Source organism: Triturus cristatus, chromosome 7 (assembly GCF_964204655.1).
Source record: "Triturus cristatus chromosome 7, aTriCri1.1, whole genome shotgun sequence".
In the NCBI taxonomy this organism is placed as follows: Eukaryota; Metazoa; Chordata; class Amphibia; order Caudata; family Salamandridae; genus Triturus; species Triturus cristatus.
Window position 1 is genome coordinate 119,276,054 of NC_140590.1, and position 18,469 is coordinate 119,294,522.

At 45.6% G+C, this 18,469-nt stretch overlaps 1 protein-coding gene across 1 annotated transcript in view; it reads right to left on the reverse strand.

The window, feature by feature from the left end:
- The window catches only part of LOC146808987 (sialic acid-binding Ig-like lectin 13), a 435,230-nt gene that overhangs the window by 284,341 nt on the left and 132,420 nt on the right, over positions 1-18,469 (reverse strand). The window contains exon 3 of the mRNA XM_085614274.1: positions 16,895-17,278. Within this exon, the coding sequence (XP_085470400.1) occupies positions 16,895-17,278 (384 nt within the window). The remainder of the gene's footprint in view (positions 1-16,894; positions 17,279-18,469) is intronic.

The window sequence follows — 18,469 nt, forward strand, 5'->3', positions numbered from 1 at the left end:
TACAGTAATCTAATATCTTTGACCTTTTTACTGGATGATTTAATCCTTTCACATTAAGAGAAAGTATATTCAATCCAGACATAAAACCAATAATAGGGAAAAATGATACTCTATATTTGATAGAGGATGTACAACAACCAAAAAATATGAAAACAGACACCAGACAACAGCACAAAACAGGAAAAATCCAAGGAGGAAATCCGAAGAGAGAAAGAGAAAGAAGAGGAAAAAGAAAGCAGGAAAGTAAGCAGAAGAAGAAAGAGAAGAACCAACAAGGAAGGTCTGAAAAAGACAGCATAACCAGCCCCAAAACAGTACAAACTGATTATACTTAACTAAGAAGGAAAATATCTGAAATATGAACTAGAACTAGAATTCATTAGAGTATTCCAAAAACAATTCATCATGTAAGTCTAGATCGGAACATGTATATACCAAATTGATAATAGGTAACCAATACATTGTAACATAAAAGAATGGAGAAAGCAGAAGAGAGAAAGATGTCCAATGTACAAATGAGGAAATGATGAAAAACAAGCTAATAACTATCTCAAATATGAGGAAGCATCAAAACCGATATATACCTTATGAAGAGCAGGAAAGAATAAAGAAAAAGAAACGAATTCCACAGAAGACTATAAGGTGTAGTATGAAGAGAAAAAATGAAGCATAAGAAAGTAAAGGATGAAATAACTGATCAGTATAACAATCAATGAAGCTCTATGAAAGATAAATTTAAAAAAACAAGTATATACTAAAAAATGTAACATCTAAAGAAAGGCATCTAGTAAACTGTCCACAAATATATAAAAACTTGTTATACTTAATTTAATTTAAAGAGGCAAGAGTATCTTAAATATATACCTATATAAGTAAAAAAACATGAGACAAAGTGCACTATAAATATAGTAAATTAGATCTAATAGAGATAAGCAGTCCATAATAATAAGAAAACGAACCACACAGTGATATAGCAATGAAATAAAAATAGAAAAACTAACTATACAGATATTAAAGTTATCTGTATATATAGCAATTAATAAGTGTCTATGAAGCAATTTATGCACCTAAACCATAAAACAATACAGGTAATAATCAATAACGTACTCCATAAAGACGAAAACAACAAAAGAAAAAATACGACAACGCAAGAGTCAATAATTGAAAACAGGAAGAAAGGAAGAACAAGAATGAACCGGAGCCTGACACATATAAAAAACAAGCAAAGAGGAAAAAGATTAATACGCACGAAAAAAGCGAGCAGGAGTGAGACCAACCTATCAAGAAACAATATCACGAAACAATAGAAAGTACATAAAGAAGATATATCGGAGATATCGGTCCACTTCATCATAAAGATATGAGGTAGACCTGACAAAGAAATGGAGAAAAAACACAGGCCACACTGAGCTTACACCGTCACGCACGAGAAGAACAGCAACAGCACACCAACAACAGTGGATAATAAGACCACCACGCAGATCTAAAAAAGATAAACTTAATAGATCTGAATAAGAGAAAACTCATTGCAGTTATATGTAACCACGTCAGGTGCCAGAGGAACCAGGGTCAAGCGACGCATCCAGTTGAAGTTCCATCTGCAGCTCCATCTGATTATCCAAAAATGAGGCTAAATCAGCAGGTTCATCAAAAATTCTGGAACGACCTTTGAAGGTAATGCGGAATTTTGAAGGGCCAGAAAAAGAGAAGGGAATATTAATCTCAGAGAGACGCTTCCGGAGATTAAGAAAGCCCTTCCTCCTTATTACTGTGTCCCTGGCGAAGTCCTGAGAAATTGAAATGCGATGGCCATTCCATGAGACAGTTTTAACCTTCCGCATATGAGTCAGAATTTGTTCCGTATGCTGATGGCGCAGTGGCTTAAAAATTATCGCTCTTGGTTGCGTGGCAGATTTAGAGCGAAAGGTGGGAACACGGTGTGCCCGTTCCAGCTCAAAGTCTTTTTGAAAAGAAATTTGTAGCGTAGAAGGAAGCCACTGATATAAGAACTCAATCATAGTAGGGGCATCCTTCTCAACACCCTCCGGAAGACCAAAAATGCGCAGCTTGGATCTGCGGTTACGATCTTCTTGTTCAGTGAGATCTCTCCGCAATGCCGCCATTGAGCGCTCTAACTGGCAAAGAGTCCCAGATTGCTTTTGCATAGTATCCTCTGCACCACTAATATGAGTTTCTGTGGCTGAAACACGAAGGGAAAGAGCCTTGAAGTCATTCCTAATGGCTGCCACCTCCATTTGCAGCAAATCTGTGTTAGTCTTGGTAGACTGCACAATGTCATGAACATCATTAAGGCGCGTCAGAATAGTCTCAAGCGTGGAAGTGGTGTCTTTGTGAAGAGTGTCAGGTGTAGGAGATATTTGCTTGGACCTCTTAAGAGAAGCTTTAGAGTCCTTTGCGTCTTTAGCATTTGGTGACAAGCCCATATTTGCAGCCATAGAGCACACAGCCACCGTAGGGGCAAAATACAGCACCTCAGAGAAATGAAGGGAAGAAAAAAGCCAAAGGATACTAGTATGTTAATATACAAAAAAGAAATGAGCAAAAAGTGGAAAGCGCACTTTCAGCAACCAACACAGGATAATACTAATGGCGGGCTTACATGGCAAATGAGAGGAATCTCATGACAAAAATATAATGCTCTGCATGAATAAAAAAAAACGCCTTCCAAAATAAAAAAATTAAAAAACCAAGAAGCAGGGTGTCATAGAGCAGAAAAGCACCAAATAAAGGCATCGGAGGCACTCTGAAGAGAAGTGTAGTAAAATAAAGTCCAAATATTCTCACCATTGGTAGTAATGTAGCGTGAGTAATGAAAGAAATCCAATATAGACATCCATAACTATGGAGACAGTCACCAGCACCTGTTTTCCATCATTCCTGGCAAGTCCGGAGAAAAGGTGCCACCGTGTTGTGGAGAAAAAACGTCTCCGTCAGATAGGAAAAACAAAATGGCGGCCGCTCGTGAAAGCACCGAGCACCACCACAGAACGGCAGAAAAACAGTTCCAGCAGCTCCAGAGATCAGCAATCCCGCTCAGGCAGCACACGGCATCATCAGGGATACAAGACCACCTCTCAGCATGTGTGGGGCAATGTGAGGCAACAAATAAGCCACCGACGGCCCTCGCTCGGCACGGAGCTCAAGCGCGACCCGCCATCTCGTAGCAGCGCGCAAGCCACGCCTCCCTTACCTGGGGGTTTCTTGGATGAAGATGCATGTAGCTATAACCGAATACACCTACATCCAGGTTAGGCTAGGTACATTTTAGCAAAATGACTTAAGGCGCATTCTAGGAATATGCAAGTGCTACTGTTTTTATCTGAACTGCTTCTGTTCATCTTATTAGCACCATGGTAGAAATGTATCTACTATTACTATTTTGGTACTAGCAATCTCTTTCATATGCCTCTGTCTCCTAATTATCGCAGCTCATATGTTTTACACAAGATTGTCGCTGAACCAATAAATACTTATTGAAATGTCCTAATCAACAACCTGTGTATTTTCTGAGACAAAGCAAGCACGAGTGTCTGAGCGAAACGTACTGTACTGTTTTTCACGATCCCTGAGGAATCAGGGTTGTCATGTCCAGTGGTTGCCAGAGACTACCTACATTACTGTAGAATACAGGGGGGTTACCACCACTGTAGAACTAGCTGGTCCAATGGCTGACATATCCTGTGGGGGTGTCCTGAAGCGGTTGGGTCACCAAGCCCTCAGTTTAGGTCATCCAAAATGTGCAGGTCCTGGGGGACCCCTAGGAACTACACGACAAACTCTCTTGGCGTCAAGGACCAAGTTCGGAGGCTGAAGTGGAATAGGAGAGTTTTGGGAGCTTTCCTAGACAATCTCTACACAACAAATGCAGGAGACTTAGGACTCTGTCTAGAAAGTGGCTCGAAAGATGAGGAGGTCCCCGATGCCTTTGACAGTCTCTGTGTGCAGATTGCCGCTAACCTTTCTGCCCGTGGTAAACATGGGGACTTCAAGGAACTAACTGGTTTGACAAGAGATGCTCTAGAACCCTTGGAAATCTAATGAAAGCCCTGAAGCAGCAGACCAGGGCTGAATTAAGTGGTGGGGATTGAAGGAATGACTACAAATCAACATCTCTGCCTAAAACAGGCTTGGGAGGACCTATTGCAGACATGTGTGCTCTCGAACAGTGCTACATTTTGGGAGATTGTGAACAGACCATATTTTGCAGAGTCAGCAAATTCCAGGGTGGTCTGTATCCTAGCCCCTAACATACAGGTTTCCTACTTTAAGGGGATGCATAGCAGGCAGTTCAAGGCGGATATTGATAGATTGTGGGTACTGGACAAGGACATCCCACCGTTGATTTTGAATGTAGACGAAGTACGAAAGGCCATCATTGATACAGCAGGGGGAAAAGCACCCGGTGCAGATGGGGTCCTCCCATATCTTTATAAGGCAGACCCCATAACTTGGTCCAAGGTTCTGCCTTGTGTTTTTAACGCGGCTTGTATCTACAGTCTTCCGCCCACTTGGTTCAAAGCCACTATACTACCCATTTTTTTAAAAAGGGCAAGGGTTAATCCACTTTGTTACTGCTCCATCTCACTTTCAGATTCTGGCACAAAGATTATGGGAAACGTAGTCTTGGGGCAAATAACATTGTGGCTGGTAAAAGACAACATAATTTCAGAGTTGCAAAATGGCTTTAGGCAGGGGAGAGGGACCCTGGATCAGGGCATTAACCTAGAGTTGATCGTAGGTAAATACATTGTAGCCAAAGGGGGTTACCTACACCTTGCCTTTATGGACCTCACATTGGCTTTCAATAGACTAAATAGATCTAAACTTTGGCCCATTCTCCTGAGCTGGGTATAGAACCACAGATAGTGGCCTTTCTACATAGCTCACATTGTAATTGATTGGCTTCAATTAGGTATGACGAGGATGGCAGCCTGTCCGATTCATGGGAGGTCCAGAGAGGGTTAATGCAGGGGTGCATATCTGCTCCGCTGCTATTCACACCATACATTAGCAAACTGGGGCAAGCACTGATAGCCACCTGTCTGGATGTCCCGAAAGTGGGTTCCAAACTTATACCACGCTTTCATATGCAGAAGATGTGGTCTTGATCTCTCGGACCGCTGTGGGGTTACAACATCTTTTGAACACCTTAATAGATTTCATGGACTCCCTAGATTTGTCTACCAACTTTTCAAAATCACATACAGTGATGATTGGTTGGCGGAAGGCTGCCAGAACTAGGTTTTTTGGCAAAGGGATTGAACTTGCTAAAGTTTCGTCATTGCCGTATCTTGGAGTACTCTTTGATGATAGAGGGTCCTGGCAGGCACAAAAAGCCCTGAAAAAGAACACCTTACTGACAGCTGTAGGCACGACCACTGATTTTTCCAAGAGGCTTGGTGACAAACCTGTGCACACAATGGTCAAGATATTGATGAGCGTGGGCTGTGTAGACCTGTCTACAAACCCCAGTCAGCTGAGCAAAGGGGAGTTCTAGGTCTTAAAATAATTGTTTTTACCTAGGTGGCAAAGTGATTGAGAGGGCAAGGAGCTTCTCAAACCGACCATGAGAAAATATGCCCTGCTGAAAACATGCCCCTGGGGGGGGAAGCCTACCTGTCCTTTGTTACCAAGGAACATCATCGTTTCTTATTAACAAGGTTGAGGCTAAATCTAATTCACTCGTCCTTAGTTGTACCTAGTGGCTTTCACAAACATAGCGATTTAAAACCATGCCCGTGTGACAACCTTTTGGTCCAAGATATCTTACATGTTATGTTTTTCTGTGATTTTTATCAGGTTTGAAGGTCAAGATACATCCTACCACTATTGTGAAAAAAACTATTTCCACAAGTAAGACCAGCACTGATATTTCTACAAATGATGTCTTCCCCATCAATTTGCTATGGAGTTGCATGTTTTATTGCTGGGCCTATTAAACTTAGGAAAAAATTGTCCTATTGATCAGTAGCAACTCATTATAATAGTTGGTGCTACGCAGGGACAGCTCAGGGGCCGATCATTTGCTTGCGTTTACTTACTTGGTGCTGTAAAATTGCACATGCACCTTTTTAACATTTTGTGATTAGCACAGATTTTTTAAGGATTGTTGCTAATTTTAAAATGCATTTGTGTGTCCCATCTTGTTCATTGCATGCATTTTTTCTCATAATATGTTTAGGCATAACTGTGACAACATTTGTTTGTGGCTGTTCCTATCTGTTTATTAATTAGATTGATGGTTTTAGGTGGTCCCTATTATTTCCTTCCTGCATAGCGCACCCTTATATTGAGGTTTTTCTTTGTTTTTTTTTTTTAGGATGAGCACTGATGTCCCTATACACAGCATCTTTTTTTAAGATGTTTTTTTCTTTATTCATGTATTTTTAGCAATGTATTTTTTACTTTTACAAAGGTTGCCCTTTAAAAAATGTTGCTGTATTTTTAGATATGCTTGTGAGTGTGACTTTGACATGAGATGAAATGTGGATGTTTTATTTTTATGTGCTTTTTATGGCCTACTCTGGCCAAATAAAGAACTTATCGATTGATCGATACAAGCTCCTCATGCATGCCTATAAAGCCCTCTACAATGCCGGACCCGCATTCCTCAACCACTGCCTCTCCTTCCACACCCCCATCAGACATCTCCGCTCTGCCCATCAGGCACTGGCCACCATCCCACGGATTAGCAGGACCATCACTGGAGGAAGATCCCTCTCCTACCTCGCTGCAAGGACCTGGAACTCCCTTCCTCTGCATCTCAGGCAATCACCATCTCTGCCTCATTCAGGAAACACCTCAAGACCTGGCTCTTCGACTAAACAACAGCGCCCCCTCACAGCGCCTTGAAGACCCTTATGTTTGAGTTGTCACGCTCTACAAAACCATGATTGATTGATTGAAAACATTGTGGAAATACATCTTTGACACCTTTATGCACCTGGTGCAAGCTTTGTCAGAAATGTATGAAGACTGCAAAAAAAATGCACACTTTTAGAAGTAATTTTCACAAACTCCTTCCCACACTTTTTGTACATTTAAAGATCTTATTTTCAATATTTAAAATATACACGTAGCATTAGATAAAACCATGGTAATTGTCTAGTTTAAAACCAAGCTGGTGTAGTTTGTGCTCAACTTCTAGTAGGCGCTGCTGACAAAAACGTTCAAATAGATTTTTCTGCCATTTTGAAACTGTGACCCATGAAGCATGGAACAGTGCCTTCTCTGGACAATATATAGTTTTATTTTTGGGATGTATAATGGATTAGAACATTGGAATGTAGGGAGCTCCATTGAAGACAATGGAGTGCTCCCTGCTTGGGGGTGTGGCTTGATGCTGATTTAAGGGGAAGCAGACCTCGGAGCTCCTCCGTAGATTCCCTCCACTATCAACGATCCTGGGACATTGAGGTGGCCCATTACTGCACATCCTCTGGCGGAACGCCTGGTGCCCATACCGGTTCGCTGTTGGGGTACATTGGTGCCGAAACGAGGGGGAAAAAAGCAGTTCATTGACCTGCTTGTACTTCGGACGCTGGGGAGTCACAGTGCAGTACTCTCCAGACACTGTGATGACTACTGGCCGGCAAGACGTGTGCCTTGGACTTTGACCCCCAACATTGAAAGGTGAGGTGGAGATCAGACTGGGCCCTGCTGAGTTGCAGAAGTTATGTGGTGATATTGAAAACAAAGGTCAGCTGGTGACTGAGGGATGAGAGACTACTTACTAGCGCTGGGTGTTCGCTGGGGAAACTCGCTGGCAACGTAGGATTGCTTTGTGGCTACCGGCGGCCCCTGCAAAGATCACTACGACTATACACTAGCTCTATACAACATGGGAGACCCTCCTTTTAATCCCAGGCAGACTGAGCTGACGGAGGCTGTGCTGCAGTATTGCATTATTTGCTGGTCGACGAAGGTGGACACGGTGGGGCAAGGGGACGGCGGATCCTCCACGGGACACCTAGGCCTCCATCCTTGCCTGTGAGCTTGATAACCTACAAGGCCGCAAAGACATCCCGAGGCGTATTGTTGCAGCACTCACGATGGGGAGATTATCCAGGAGAAAGGGGTTTGAGGTCCTGCGAGTGGAAGAAGCGGAGGACGACGACGATGATCCAGGGAGACGATCAGAGAGGGATCCTGGGGACCCTACCTGGGCTGACATAATGCAGGCCATCACTTCATCGAGAGAAGCGCTGGAGGCAAAAATTGACACCCTAGGGACGGATTTCACCATACTAAAAGATGACTACCGTAAATTTAAAGAAAGAGTGACCCTCAATGAGAAAGCCATGAAGGAAGTCCCAGAGGCGGTCTCTACATTACAGCGCACCCTCGAAAACTGTGGAAACTAAGATCAAAGTGTTGGAACTGAGAGCTGAAGACAGTGAAGGGCAATCATGTAGAAATAACCTGCGTATAGTCGGAGTCCTGGAACAAGAAGAAGGGGCTGATGCTGTCCAGTTCCTGGAGGCTTGGCTGAGGGCAGAGGTGGCCCCGGAGGGTCTCTCCCACTTCTATGCACTTGAAAGCGCCCACAGGGTCTGGCTCGGCTGCCCAAACTCGGAGCCCCTCCCCGCCCGTTAGTGGTGAGGCTGCTTCACTATCGTGATCGAGACTACATCCTGCAACAAGCAGGACCTGCAAATTGGAAATAGTAAAGTGATGATCTTCCCGGATTTCACCAAGGAGGTGCAACGCCAGCGAGCTTCCTTCCTGGCTGTCAAGCGGAAACTACGCCAGCTGCAGCTCCCCTATGCTATGCTATTCCTGGCCCACCTCCGGGTGACTGATAACGCAGAGACGCATTTCTTTACTACCCCACATGAAGCCTGGGAGTGGCTGGAGACCCGACGGAACGCTGGACCTCATATTTCATCACCGGGCTCGTCCCGACGGGAACCAAACACTTCTTCACCTCCTCAGAGAGCTCCTTTGCCGAAGGGACGGAGATTGGAGCGTAATAAAGCTGTGCAAGTGGTGGCGGAGATTAGCCATGGAGACAAAAGCCAGAACAGTAATATCAATAAACATGACATGGACAAATCCAAAGGCTCACGGTCGAGCAGAGTGCATGAGGAATCAGATGCTGAACTCCTGGACATTACCCCTCAAACTGCAGACGGCATTATCTGAGGATCGCACGTAAGGTCGTATAAAGAAAAGGGATTGCATACTGCTAGGAGAGGACCTTTACTAACACATGCGTATAATGGTGGCAACCTGGGGACACTGTCTGATATGCTGGGGCCACTACCTGATCTAGGAGAGTGGGGGGGGGGATCTGGGGGAGATCTGGGGGGAGATCTGGGTCCAACAGGGTCGGCTTACGCCCCCCCACCTAGGACTCCTAACTTTAGGACTCCTAAATGCTGTCTGTGAATACCGAAAGTCTTAAAGTTATGATTTTTCTCAGTTTAGAAGTCCTAAAGTTAGGACTCCTAACTTTAGGACTCCTAAACTGAAAAACCATGATGAGGCCCAGGGTGGAGGGGGGCTTTGCGGTGCCGGTTTTTGAAGCTCATTATCATGCAGATCAATTACAGTGGTTCACGAAGTGGATGGCTGGATAACTCCGGAACGCGGAGGACCTTGGGGGCTCGGATCAGGGTTTGTGGCTCCTATCCCATGTGCTGTTGTGTCTGCCTTTGAAGGGTGGGAGGCTTCCTCGGACCTACGGGCGGTGCGCCGATGTTGGAATCCGTCTTGCGGTCGAGCACAAATAAGATCCCCGTATGCGCCAGAAATCCCGCTGTTTATATGTGAGGTGTTGTCCCATGGTGGGGACTGGCATAGGCTGCGAACATAGGAGGAGGCGGGGATATCTACTATTGGAGATCTCTATGAGGAATATATCTTACTCCCTTTTAATGATCTAATAAAGCGATACGACCTTCCCAGAGGAGATTTCCTTTTACATGCTGCCCTGACGGCAGCTATCTGTAAACATTGGTGGGGGGGCTGGTGGAACCTCCGACTTCCCTGGCTTGTCAGTATATAGTGGTGGCGACTGGAATGATTAAAGCAGTCACTTGCATATACAGATGCCTTACGCAGGAGACATGATGACCCCTGACGGCCCTACGTCTCAAGTGGGTAGCGGATTTAGGTGAGCCCATTGATGAGAAACCATGGGGAGAATTGGTAGAAAGGGCTTGGACAAGCTCTAGAAATGCGCGTTTCCAGCTGATACACTTTTTTGTCCTCCACAGGGCGTACCTTACCCCGTGCAAGATTAACTAATACTTTGGGGCCTGATCCGCCTCTCCACGATGTAGTCTGGAAAACGCTGGGTTCTTACATATGTTCTAGGACGGCCCGCTACTAAGAGGGTTCTGGAGAGGTGTAACGACTAACCTAGAGACCACAACAGAACGTGACATAGAGCTGACATCAGCTTGTTGCCTCCTACACTGGTTCCCTCACACTGCCAGAAATAAGGTCACTAGCAAATTTATAGACCTGGGGTTGGTGTTGGCCAAAAGGGACCTCACTAGCCACTGGAAGGCAAAAAATGCCCCTAGAATACTGAGATGGACAAGGGAGCTTATAAGGTGGGCAGACTGTGAAGGGATCTTTAGATTGCAATTGGCCCAGGGAATTGGGAGTGAAAAGACACTGGAGGCGACAAGAGCGTAGGTGGCATTAGTGGAGGTGTTAAAACAGGCGAGCGGCGATAACAAAGTACCCCCTGATGGGGCAGACCCGGATGTGGTGCCTGATGTACTGAAGGACCAAGATGGCTGCCCAATGGAATAGCATGTCTGGTGCCCTGTAGGACTGGTTAGCATTACGATGCAGGGAATCAGATGAATAAGCGACATGCCTGGGGGGTAGAGAGGGTGAATATTGGGAGGGAGGGGGGGTTCTCTCCTTGTTGGTTGTTACAGGTTTATTATGGAACAGAACACTAAATTGATGCACGCCTACTAAGGGGGGTACGGAGTCTGACCAGCCCGAGGACCCTGGACTGCACTAGGTGCATTACCAATTCCTTGTGCTGCAGCAAGACCAATGCCTTCTGGGGGAAATCGACCTGAAATTATTATGTATAGATAAAGACGGCTGTTCGTTGAAATCGAACTGTAATTACGGGTTTACTTCTGTAATGCTACTGATTGCTTTCTTGCCAATGGATAATAAAAAATCTACTTATAAAAAAAAAAATTGAGTGCTCCCTTCTTCTACGGGCCAGTAAAGGCCTGCAGAGCAACATTCCAATGCCTTACAAAGGCCTTCCGGAGCTTGAGGGGATTTAAATCGCTTCGAGAGGCATTTGTTTTATTTGTTAGAACATTCTGCCCTCTAGTGGCAGAATGTTCTAGTAGCCTTAAATCCCTACGTAGCAGGGCTATACCGACTATTAAAGTCCCGCTACCTTGTTAAAGTCCCTCGCCTTCGGCTCGGGCCTTTAATAGCTGGTATAGCACGCTACAGCGGGCTATAAGGCTATAATATATGACTATATTTCTCTCTGGTAATAGTACCTATCTGTAATGTCTTACTAAACCGAGGGGCCGATTTACTAATGTTTCATGGAACTCTGACCAGCATTCAAAGTTCTTGTGCTGCGTTGCGTGAAAGAGAGAGAGCGAAACCATGCCATATCTCCTAATACATGCAGCAGTTTTTCTCTCTCAATGTGTGGCTGCACTTTAGGCTGGCATGTGCCAGAGCTCACACCCTTGAACCATAATACAAAGGTGTGTGCTTGATGTAAAACATAGATTTTGTCTGGAAGATCTGGAATAGGTTTGTGGAAAGAAAAACTTTTCCCCAAGTCAAGCCTTAAAGAGGGGTTGTTTTTGGCGCAAGGTCCTATCTACAAATGATAATTGATAGAGCTTTGCATCAAAAACCATTGGTGGATGCACAGGAATGCCCTTGTACCACCCATGGGACACCCCCCACCACCTTGACGCAAAGCAACATTGCATTAATCGAGTACCACTGAAACAAGCATTTGCAATGCAATAGGTCTCACATTTGCAAGAGTTTAAGCTATTGGCATTGTAAATGACAATGTCTTTTATTTGTCTGTTTTGCTAATTAGCACATACATAAAAGGCATTGTCATTTACAATGCCAATAGCTCAAACTCTTGTAAATGCGAGACCTATCCAAAGAAGCGGCCGCCATTGTCCCGGCAGCTATGAAAGTGAAAGCGCTCATGGCGCGTGAATGTTGCAGTAAAGCATGTCGTGCCTGCAGTAGGGTAAAACTCATTAAAGAAAATAGTGATTACAGACAAAAAAAGACGTACTGTGTAACAACTGAAGTAAAAGGGCCAGTCCTCATGGGAGGTTACAAATGAAAATAAGGAGGGACTAACTAGCCTATCAGAAGCCAGCATTTACGAAGGACAATGACAAATATGGGTGGGGAGTGGGCGAGGCTTCTATTCCATACTCCAATACAGCATGGCTCACAGAGCAGTGCATGTGCTACCCAGGCTCGACCTAAAAAGAAAGTCTAGTGTGTAAACCACTACAAAAAGCCAGGATCACATTTGCCTAAAAAGAAGTGAACTTCTGTACCAGGGCCCGTGGGGCCAAGCTATACTTAGATGGAATCATTTCCCCCCTCTATTTTTATTTTTTTAGCGCTAATTGTGTGTTTGACCTATGTCTTTAGACAGGGCTTTAAGTGGGCCGGGTCTTACCGGGTCTGAGCACCGGCAGTTTTTTTAAAGGGAGGCTCGAAATGGGTCTCTCTCGGGCTCTGTTTTGTGCCCTGGCACAGGCAGCCCGTTTTTTTCCGGACTGCTGTGTCAGTCTCACAGGCACATCAATGTGCGTGCTCACATTGCTCACTTCTCACTACTGCAGACCTTATGAAAAGGGGGGGCTCTTGGCCCCCCCGCCCGCATGGCGGTGCGGCGACCGTCCTTACCTCCGGGACCTCTCGGGGGTGGGGCGTGTCCTTTGGGGCGCGCCCTGCCACCGATTGGTCGCCACCCTCCCTTGACCCGGATGTCGCTAATCGACATCCGGGTCGGGGGGGGGCGGGTTACTGAGGATTAAAGAAGCGGGGAGCGCCCAGGTGACCCTCTTGGTCCTTGGTCGCTCCCCCACACAGGACGTGCCCTGGGCTCGGGGCTTCTTATTTTCCCACCCACCATCCCTGGAGTACGCGGTTGATGCGTTGCTAGTCCAATTTAGTGTGTGCATTGCTAGGATGTTGTTAGCTTAATTTTTCAGGCGTTGTAAAGTATAACTGAAATGTTTATTTTCTGATCAGGTTTTCTGTAGGACTTTCTATCCCAGTGTAGTGACCAATATTGTATCTGGAATGTTATGTTGATGATGATGATTTCTCGTAGGCCTTTTTCTCCCATTGTAGTAATGGTACTGTATTATGTGTTGCTGCTGCAAATGTGTTTAGGCCTCTTTTTCCCTTTGTAGCTCTACGGTGTTATACATGATGTATGATTTAGTCAGTGTAGTTGTCCTTTAGAATTTTTTCCCATAGGTCGTCGTATTTATTAGGAATGGGGCGTGCGGTAAGGTCATGACCGGTGAGCAACTATTTTAAGGTCTGAGGGGGCGGGCATCATCCTATGGAGGTTCCCGCCCAGGGGGAGAGGACATTGGCCCCTCCTAGAACTTCAGGGGCAAGGTAATTGGTGCTTCAAAGGGGCGCGGGTTGGGGAGTCACGCTTTCCTTAGGCTGGTAGCCACCCCGCGCGCGCATACTCATGACGTCACCGGATGGCGCAGAGTAAGGGCCCTCCTTAAGTGGGTAAATGAAGTTCACGGCGTGGACCGGGTAATTATCGGGCCCGGCTGCGCATGCGCACATCTTTAGGGGAGGCGCAGCAGGTAGGACCTGACACCGGTTAGCGACCTTGCCATATGGCCCGGAAATGTTAGTATACAAAAATGCAGAGGAGGATGTTAGACTCGGTTAGGAAACAATCTGTATTAGAGTTTTTGTTAAGGATAGTCACTCACACCTGTTGACAATAATGTATCTAATGTCCTGCTGATTTTTGTATAACTGTTTATCGTGCAATCATAAATTTTATTGTTTTATAACTTAATAAATACGGCCGGGGGGTCTTGCGACCTCCTGCCTTCCAAAGATACCACGTTCTATGTTCTTGTGTCTGGGGGTGGGTGAGGTCATAGGGAGGGGGGCGGCAGCCAGTCACTGACCATGTGCCAGGTGAGCGTTGTAAGGCAAGGGAAATCCTTTAAAGGGTCATTTTCTCTCTGGATTTCCGTTCTCTTTTTGAAACTCAGGAGCAGCAACATTGTCGTTGTGTGGCCAGGGCTTTAAGTGGAAGCTTTTTGATATAATATACAAGGCATAGTTGCTGCTTATTTATCTTATGCAACTAACAACCATTGACAAAGCCACTAGTCCTCACTTGTTGTAGGTATGATGTTACTTTTTGTATCATATCTGGATGCAATGACAGAAACAGCTAAATGCAAGTCCGGCAGCACACTATGCTAAGCACAGATTTTTAGCTTACGTGTTTAAGCCCCGCCCTTAATTACATTGGGCACGCCCCTTTGAGAGACCCCCCCCCAGTTTTTTCATCCCACTTAAAGCCCTGCCTTAAGGTCACAGTAATTGAAAGCCAGTAATATGCTTACTTCGTGCGGGTAAGTATCCTGTTTCCTGTGGAAGTGCATTGGAACTAAAAAAAAAATTCTGTTCTAATGATGCCTCCCTGCTCAGAAACACCCTGCACTGCTTTATTAAAAGTATATGCGACAGATTTTTTTTTTGTTACATTTTTTAATTTCAATTATATGGTTACCACGTGTAGGCAGTGCAAATGTTTGCCCTTCATTTTATTTTTCGACATTTATATGGCTATTATTTAGGCAATACGATACAAGTTAGTTGTGGGGCGCACAATCTAAGAACACAGTATTTGTTAGTGTCAGTGCTACCTGTGGCTGCTTAATCTCCCAGGCCCCTCTGTCAGTGACAAATGATCCTTGTAAATTTTAAATGACAGGTTGTTATTGGGCGAAACAGGTGGCCAGTGTTGTTGCCTGACGCGTGCACATCTGCTCTCCACGCGTGCACATCCTTATAGAGACAGGGAGGGACCGAGCAAGAGGGTAACGCTGCAAGCCGTACGCGTGCACAGCTGCTGTCCACACGTGCACATCTGCTGTCCCCCTTCCGCCGAAAAACCGACGACAATAGATCGCGCTGCGTCGCTAGGCGAGACCTAAAAATAAAGGGGCAGATTTACAAGCCCCTTGCACCTCTTTCATGCCGCCGTTGCGTCACTTTTGTGATGCAGTGGCGGCGCAAAGCCAGCGCCATGGTGCGGGGTACTTACAACGTGACACATCTGGGAGATGCATCACGTTGTAAAGCCCTGCACCACATGTAGGTGTTCTGGCGCAGGGTGGGGCGTTCCGTTGCAGGAACGCCTCCTAAAAGTGGCTGAGTGAAATCTACAAGATTTCACTCAGTCCCTTTTAGGCTCATGCTGCGTCAAAACCCTGCGCCTGTTTGAAGCAGGCGTAAGGATTGATGCAGCATTTTAAAGATAGGGCACCCCCGAGCCTTGCTGGAGCTGCGTCGCGCTTGCGACGCAACTCCAGCAATGCGCCGCCTTTACGGCAGCAGATGCGTCACGCATCTGTCCATTTTTGCCCCATGGTGCACCGCATTGTAAATGCGGCGCATCCATGGTGGCAGAGCCGTGACGCACAATAACTGGCGCATCCCTGCTGATATGCAGGGATGCACCAGTTATTTTGAATCTGCCCCGAAGTTTGTCGTCTGAAAGTAAATCCCAAATTAGGAGTTTGCATAACGTTTGTGACATAAACCCAGCACACATTGTTAGTAAATCTTCCCCCCCCCCCATATTCTGGGTAGTCCACAAAATAAATCCTTCGGTGTGGGATGACGTGTAAGTGTAAGCAGAGGTTTGCATGAGTTTTAGTATTAAAAAGACCAGGAGTAGCAGCAGCTGTTGTGTTAATGCACAAAGTAGCTGCGGAGAGATGTGTTGTCACCAAATATATAATGTAGGAACACCATGTTACCTTCAGTGAGCGGTGATGTATTTATCATACAAGTATTTTGCGCGTCACCTCTACTGCTAATGAGGAGATCTTTAAATATTGTCCTATTACCAATGGCATCTTCCGCTTAGTGACTTAGGGGCATATCAACAAGGGCTTTATCTCTGCTTTTTTGGCTTTAAAAGCCAAAAAAGCAGAGATAAAACTAGCACCCTATCAACAACAGGGTGCTAACATGCAAATTTGCATGTTAGCACCCATTTACTCTACGCTTCCCCTTGCATCTCTAATGAGATGCAAAGGGGGCGTTCCAGAGTAAAATAATAGGAGAAAGGTCGCTAAGCGACATTACTCCTATTATCAAGAATATCGCTAACCCTGTTAGAGACAAACAAAGCAGCGCTAACCGCGGTTAACGCTGCTTTTTTACGTCTGGTATTTTTCTGACTTAGCCATGATATCCTATGGAAGGAGGATATCATGGCTAAGTTTGTCTGTCCCTATCAACAAGCTAATGTGAGATTATCGCTGGGTTTCCAGCGATAATCTCACGTTAGCCACTTAGCGTGAGGATTTTTATCGCTATTGAGATAAGCGTTGCTAATAGCACGCTATCTCAGCGATAAAAATCCACGCTAGCCGGCGATAATTATCCTAGCGCTAAGTGCGCTTAGCGATAATTATCGCCGGTTGATGTTGATATGCCCCTTACTTCGGCCACAAGTAGAGCAGTCGATATTGGTGACCTGTGATGTTCCTGACTATTGCCCTTAATACGTGTCAACCATTGACGTATGCCCGGCACCCACAGTAAACTCAATTTAGAAGTAGAACCAGTGTGGCCGTCAGATGTCACTCACCTTCAACCGTAAGTCCCACCGAGAAACGTTCATAAGAATGCTTAATTGATGAGGATTGACTGTGTTCATATCGGAAGTAGTAGTTTCTTGCATCCGATCTCCTGACGCCATCGATCTTGAGGGAACAGTCCCTGTGATTTAGATCTCCCACCAGTCTGAAGCGTCCTCTGGTGTCCGCGCGGATCTCTTTGTTCTCATCGTTGGAAGCCACGGCCGGGTCGTGCAGGCTGGTACCTTCAATGAACCAGTACCCGCAGGGACTCCCAATCCCACAGAAAAGCGTCTCGATGGTGAACTTGCAGGGAATGATGACGCACAGGCCTTCCTGAGCTGTGACGGTGCGGGGCGCGGTCAATGTATAATCTTCAGGGGCTCCGAGGACTCCTGCGGGGAGAAGAGAAGCGGGGCAGAGGTTATAACAATGTGAACTGATGGCGGGAACTGAAGGGAAGAGGAGAAGCGAGAAACACAGAACGCTGCTATATGAAAGAGGCTGGAACTGGTTTATAAAATAGGAACCTAGGGGCATATTAACAAGGGCTTTATCTCTGCTTTTTTGGCTTTAAAAGCCAAAAAAGCAGAGATAAAACTAGCACCCTATCAACAACAGGGTGCTAACATGCAAATGTGCATGTTAGCACCCTTTTACTCTACGCTTCCCTTTGCATCTCTAATGAGATGCAAAGGGGGCGTTCCAGAGTAAAATAATAGGAGAAATGTCGCTAAGCGACATTTCTCCTATTATCAAGAATATCGCTAACCCTGTTAGAGACAAAAAAAGCAGCGCTAACCACGGTTAACGCTGCTTTTTTACGTCTGGTATTTTTCTGACTTAGCCATGATATCCTATGGAAGGAGGATATCATGGCTAAGTTTGTCTGTCCCTATCAACAACCTAACGTGAGATTATCGCTGGTTTTCCAGCGATAATCTCACGTTAGCCACTTAGCGTGAGGATTTTTATCGCTATTGAGATAAGCGTTGCTAATAGCACGCTATCTCAGCGATAAAAATCAACGCTAGCCGGCGATAATTATACTAGCGGTAAGTGCGCTTAGCGATAATTATCGCCGGTAGTTGTTGATATGCGCCCTAATAGGAACAGAAGAGTAGAAAGGAAACCAGAAATCAGAGAGCGCCGCAACTGAGACACGTTTGAGCAGTGATCACTATGGGGCATATTTACAAGGAGGCTGTTGGACCCGGCCCTTCTGGCAGGTTCACCCCGAAACTTTTTGAATTTTTATGGGTGACTTGGTGTAATGATTTTTGGCTTCTGCGCACTTTTACCACTGTGTCCCAGGGTAAAGTGCGTGCGTGTGTTAAGGTTGGCCTGCCCTCCCATAGGAATGCATGGGGGAATGTATGTGTCCCTGGTAGTTCCTGATGCATGGGGTGTGCAGGCTCGAGTTTGGTATGTGCAGACTCGTGTGATTGAATGCTGCGCGATGATGCGTGTGGCGTGCATGTAGCTAGTTTGGAAGTGGCACTTCTAGAAGTGGGCACTTCTGTGTGCAGTATGAAATGTGTGGCTTGTCTGACGATTCGCTGGTTGAGGTCATGTGACGGGCTAGG